General features: G+C 37.6%; 1 protein-coding gene across 1 annotated transcript; it reads right to left on the bottom strand.

Annotated features, from left to right (window-relative positions):
* Window positions 1-1537: 1537 nt before the first annotated feature.
* LOC107291789 (olfactory receptor 6X1-like) lies at window positions 1538-2482 on the bottom strand. The gene has a single exon (XM_015820825.1). The coding sequence runs from the start codon at window positions 2480-2482 to the stop codon at window positions 1538-1540; it is 945 nt and encodes a 314-aa protein (XP_015676311.1).
* Between the last annotated feature and the right edge of the window lie 4027 nt (window positions 2483-6509).

Raw genomic sequence — 6509 nt, 5'->3', positions numbered from 1 at the left:
GTACGGCCTCCAGGCAACGGGCCATCACGTCAAGGGCATCGTTGGGGTGACCCGGGGTGGAGATGTACAGCTGAGTGTCATCAGCGTACTGATGGAACTCCACCCCAAAGCCCCGAATGATCTCGCCCAGCGGCTTCACATAAATATTGAACAATAGGGGAGAGAGGACCGACCCCTGAGGCACCCCACAAGTTAGGGGGAATTGGTCTTGCAAGCTCAAATTATTATCTTTCAAAATAAGGTATAAAAAGCGGACTCACACAATTGTTGTGCATATATACTTAAGCTCAGAAGGAGAAAGGTCACTCCTGATTCGGGATTTTGCATTTTTCAAAATAATATTTAACAGCTGCAAACAATGCCTGCTAGAAGACTGACTCTTTTATTTTGGTTCATGCTTAAGCTGGAAATGGAAGATAGAATAGAATAGAATAACAGAGTTGGAAGGGATCTAGTAGATCTTCTAGACTAACCCTCTGATCAGGCAGGAAACCCTATAGGTGGATTTGCTGTAATGTGGTGGAAATCCTGACTTTTAACTGGAATCAAGGAATAGTCAATTGCATGCAACTGGGAGAAACACAAACTGCAAACTGTGCTTTGTGTATGCAGATGTTCATGGTGAGGACATCAAAAAAATATCTCCATATTGTGGGCAGAGTCAATCTTGAAATATCTGGTGAAACTGCTCTTATATGCATTGTTTCTTTTTTTTAAAAAAATACTCACAGGTAGTCCTTACACTAAATCATTCATTTAGTGATATTCATTCTCATTTTTTTATTATTTAAAAAGTAAGAAAATGATAAATTAAATCCAAAATTACATTTCAGTTACAACTTTTGGGAACTTTGGTTCTAGTATCATCCTTTTATTCTGCAAAGCACTGCACAGAAAAACTGTTGCACAGTTTCAGTTTTCCACTTTGAGGTCCCTTCCTTTTTATGGACTAATGACTAGATAAAAGACAAGCATGTCAAAGTCACAATACAGTTTGTTCTGAGCTTTGCTAATTTTCTGGATATTTTTATTGTCTTATAAACATGTTTGGACTGAATAATCCCCCCCTTAATTTATTTAGCTTTTAAGTGCCACTCAAGAAGAAAGCTGGGATATAAATTCCAAGAAATACAGGGGAACCCACCCCAACTTTCCTTTATAAAAAAGTTAATTTCTTACTATGGATTGTATTGTGCACAAAAGAATCACAACAAATGCTGTTAACATGTTCAGGATTTACAAATCTTAAGCATCAACATCTGTTTAATGATCACTTGAAGTTACAGTGGCAATGAAAGAACTGACTTACGACCATTTTTCACACCTACGACCGTTGTAGCATCCCCATGGTCACATGATCAAAATTGAGAGACTTAACCACTGACTTATATTTATGACAGTTGGTGTTTTTAAGTCTGAAACTGCCAATTGAATTCTGATTGCCACACTCAAAATGCCACCAATGCCGCAATTCTCTAAATTTCATCTCATTCCTGTTGCATAAGAATGTGCTGGAAATATTTCTCCACTCATTGTCTCAATTTAACGTTTCTTTCCTTTTATGGATTACATTCTGGACAGCTTTTTTTACTTCGGCATTCCGAATTGTGTATATGAAAGGATTCAGCATTGGGGTAAGAGTGGTGTTCAGGATCGCCACAGTCCTTGTCAAGCGGTATGAGGACTGGACGTTGGGCCTCACGTACATGAAGACAAGAGCTCCATATAAGATGGACACCACCACGAGGTGAGAGGTGCAGGTGGAGAAGGCCTTTTTCCGCCCTACGGCGGAGGGAATGCGCAGGACGGTGGTAATGATGAAAATGTAGGACAGAATCATGAGAAGTAAGGTCATAATCACAACGACAAAGCTAGTCAATATTCTGAGGGACTCAATGAGATGAATATCTGCACACACAAGGCTCAACAGAGGACCAATATCACAGAAGAAATGGTCAACAATATTGGACCCGCAGAATGGCAATGTCCAAACAATAAAATAATGAAAAAAGATAATCCCAAAGGCAGCATACCAGGTGGCCAAAGACATTTGAAGGCACATATGCTTGGACATAATGATGGGATATTGAAGCGGCTTGCAGATGGCCAGATAGCGGTCAAAGGACATAGCTGTGAGGATGAAGAGCTCTGTGGTACCAAAACAGAAGTGAAAAAATCCTTGAGCCAGACAGCAATGGAAGCAAATGGTGGTTTTGGCTTCTATAAATGTCTGTAGCAATTTGGGTACCACAGTGGAGGTATAGCAGATCTCCAGGAAAGCAAGGTTGCTCAGGAAGATGTACATTGGTGTCTGAAGTCTTGGCTCAATTGCTACAATGACAAGGATGAAGCCATTCCCAAGGATGGTTACAAGGTACATGAATAGACCCACCACGAAGAAGACTCGGTGAAGATCATACAGAAAGGGAATTCCTAATAGGATAAATTCACTCACTCTGGATATATTCCTAGGCTCCGTCATTTCAGAATTGTCAATGATTTCTCAGTGGTAGCTCAGATGACATATAGCATTTCAAAAATTATTGCTACCATGTGCATTATATATTTAAATAAGGTTAAGAAGCAAATGAAGGGGGAAAAACTCAAAACAGGAAAGAAGGGTGTAGGAAAGAAGCACAGTGCATTTAAAACTTCTGAAATGTTCTATTTATCTAAATTTGTCTGTCTGGAAAATTAACTATTATTGTTATAACATCTACACATTTAAGTGAAAAGGGTATTTCATTTCATCATTTGCAATCCATTACACAAGGAAGTATGTGAAAAGTCACTAGGGTAATGCCAAAATTCAGGTGCACAACATTATATTTCAGTGTTTGAACTGATATTTCAGAAGTTACACTGGCCATATTCTTTCTTCCTGAAATAAAAGAAGAACACATTTAAGGAGAAAAATATCTTACTAAGTAAAGGAGGTCTCAAAAGTGCTTTTTCAAAAGCAACTGGACTTTCTTTATTTTCCTTGAAGACATTTTGCTTCTCATCCAAGAAGCTTCTTCAATTCTGACTAGATGGCGTCGGGGGAGAGAAGGGATGGAAGGATTAGTTGTTCCTGTCAGAATTAATCCTTCCATCTCCCCCCACCATCCAGTCAGAACTGATGAAGCTTCTTGGATGAGAAGCAAAATGTTTTCAAGGAAAAACAAAGAAAGTCCAGTTGCCTTTTAAAAAAGCATCCTTAAGACAATCATGACTTGGATTACTGAGAATCTCCTTAGATAAATAAAGGAGGGTGGTTAATTTGGGAGGCATCACATAACATCTTGAGATACAGAATTGATATCTAAAATGTCATAAGAGAAAAGTCTTTACATGCTCATATTATGATTGTTAAAAAAGCAAAAGAAAGACTAAAAAAGAATACCCATCAAAATAGTGATGTATTAATTTTATCTGAATAATCAAACAAATTTTTACCAACACCAGTCTTATACTTTGAACCTACTATAAACTTTTGCAACTATCTTGGTCCTTTGGGTGTGCCAATCAGATCAAATAAATACAAATAAAATTGTCCAGTGTCCATGTTTATCATTTTTATGCATAAAAGGTGGTGTATATTTGTATTATTTGGAGAAAGGGGAAAATTCAAAACATCTTAAGTTAGCGATTAAGAAGACAGACATTCCAAAGAGTCCAGAGTTTCTGCATACATAAACGATGAGCCAACTCTAAATTCAAGCAGATTCTCTTTTTAGTGATTTCAGTTGTTACTATTATTTGACTGGCAGGAGGGTGATTGGAACTGCCTGGAACCAGGATTTGGGCATTCTGAACCTTGACTTAACCTTGGGGCAATTAATCTTAGCTTCAATCAGCCTTGCTTTTAAACATAGCTTCTATAAGTCCATATCCCAATCTCATCTTACTTTTTTTTTGGGGGGGGGGGCGAAAAACAGAGACGGAAAGAAGGGAGAGAGGAGAGGAGAAAATGATTTGAGCATCAGAGGAGAAGAATTGATAGAATTGTGCAGTGGTAAAATTTTAAAAAAATCAAAATGTGGTTCATTTAATCTTTGAGACTTCGGATGTTGTACTTCCTTCCCTAAACTCAAAGCAGCTGTTTCCTTCTCTGGGTTCTTGCTGTCACCCGCCATGATCTCATGAGATTCCAGGTAAAGACCTCCTTGATTGAAAGAGCCCCAAAGCCAAAGCATTCCTAAAATATGATCTGCTCAAATCTCTAGCAGGTTGCAGATAGTAACCTACTTTTAAGTTTCCAAAGAGGAATTATTTTCTCTCACTTCTTCAGTTCTGAGAAAGCTTCTTGAATGAGAAGTGAAACATTTTCAAGCTAAACAAGAAAGTCCAGTTTCCTTTAGAAAGAAAGCACCTTTGGGACAACCATGACCTGGATGACTGAGAATCTCCAGAGAGATTTACAAGGAATTCTTTTAAAAAGGATGGTCATAGATCTCTTTATCTATAATGCTATATCTATAAAATAAGCCAGCCAATTCCAAATTGTAGAATCCTAAAATGATGGAGCAGGTGGGATTCTCCTTCTCTCTCTGTGTGTATCTCCATTTCTTGGACCATCATACTGACAACTGCTAGAATCAGGGCACTTATGAAACTCCTTTTCCTCCCTGGCTAGATCTTTGTAGACAGATGTCCAAGGTGGGATTTAGCAAAACAATTCAATGCCCCTTGTTTTGTTTTTTTTCCAACCTCTTTCAATTCTACACCTTAGATCCCAAGCAATTTCCATGTTGCATCCACTTCATCGGTCTTGAACCTGAGATTTTAAATTAGGTGCAGCCTTGCCAATTTCCATACATCAAAGTTTTACATATTTGGGTGATATGCTTAATCTCAGTAGGAAGAGGATCTGCAGACATAATATAGAAACTTGCTTAGATTGATATTTCAACAGAGTTTATACCTACTGAACATAATTGTCAACAGCAACATATTTGGGTGATATGCTTAATCTCAGTAGGAAAATGATCTGTAGTTATGATAGAAAAACCTGCTTAGGTTGACATTTCAACAGGATTTATGCATACTGAACAGAATTATCAACAACAACATATTCAACAAGAAAACTGTAGAATCTCCTTTCTTACCCTTCTGGCCATCATCAAATATGTTCTGAAGATAATTTTAACACAAAGAGATTCTACATATAACTCTGTTCCATAAAAGAAGATAGTCAGAAAATGCTATTTCCTTAATAGATCCTCAGGGATATTGTAACTGATTTAATAGTTTCCATTAGGCCAATTAGTTGTTTCTCTATGGGTGTCTTCAAAGAACAACTTTGAAATGATGGAAATGGGTCATCTGAACTAGTCAAGCTGAGAAAAAGGGATTGATCATTGGGAAGGCAGATTAATTAGAAGGACTTTCTTTTTGGAGATAACTCTGTCTAGCCCATCAAAAAATTCAAGTGGGACTTACTGAGATTTTCAAGAAGGCTGAGAAATATTCTTGTACATTGAAATGAAACTAGGGACTCTTGGTTTGCAGGAATGCAGTACTCCTTGACCTACGACCAAAGTTGAGCCCAAAATGTCCTGTTAGAGCATGTAGTCTTATTGCATGAGATAACCCAGGAGTAAACACAGTAAATAGTAGTCTATATTAAATAGTGGTTTATCTTACACTGTCTACAATATCATACACCAGGAACAATATACATACACGTACTAATATAGCAGATTCCAACAAACAGTTTCAGCAGGAAATGGAAAGAAGAGAACGCATCAGTGGAACCTTCCCTTTATACAAAGGCTCTTAAAGAGACACAGACCCTGCTGAGTCATCCCCATCATACATCTTAAATCTTACATTACATAAGCTGGTTAGCTGTTAAATCAATACCTTGACATTTCTACTGCTAAGCAAGACAGTTGAGATTTGCCCCATTGTACAACCTTTCTTGTCACCGTTAAGTGAATCACTGCAGTTGTTAAGTTAGTAACATGGTTGTTAGGTGAATTTGGCTTCCCCATTGACTTTGCTTGTCTGACGTTTGCAAAAGGTTATCACATGACCCTGGGACACATCAACCGTCATTAATACATGCCAGTTGCCAAGCATCTGAATTTTCATCACATACAGTAGCTAAGGCGATGCTGCAAAGGTCATAAGTCATTTTTTTCAGTGCCATTGTAACTTCAGATGGATACTACACAACAACTACCTGTAATTCATTGCATCTTCTTTGCTTGTACATGAAATCATCTTTTAAAAAATTAGATGGAAGGGGAATCTAGTGGAGACCACTTGTATGGTCCATCCATAAAATCATATCATTGTAGTCAATGGAAAAAAGTTGTGTTATTTAATTTTTAAGGAAAAGAAACTCAAGAAATATCTTGAGAACATTGATTGATTGATTGATTTTTATGCTATACATCTCTCTGATACCAATAACAATAGCACTTAGACTTAGATACCATCTATAGTGCTTTACAGCATTCACTAAGTAGTGTACAGAGTCGCATATTATCCCCAACAATCTGGGTCCTCATTTCACCAAC

Source organism: Protobothrops mucrosquamatus, unplaced genomic scaffold (assembly GCF_001527695.2).
Source record: "Protobothrops mucrosquamatus isolate PMUCROS unplaced genomic scaffold, P.Mucros_1.0 scaffold1188, whole genome shotgun sequence".
NCBI classification, from domain to species: domain Eukaryota; kingdom Metazoa; phylum Chordata; class Lepidosauria; order Squamata; family Viperidae; genus Protobothrops; species Protobothrops mucrosquamatus.
The sequence above is the reverse complement of the archived record's forward strand: the minus strand, read 5'-3'. Positions and strand labels throughout refer to the sequence as shown.

Bases quoted from the DNA above. Each gene is read 5' to 3' on its own strand.
- LOC107291789 (XM_015820825.1), bottom strand. From the start codon at position 2,482: ATGACGGAGCCTAGGAATATATCCAGAGTGAGTGAATTTATCCTATTA.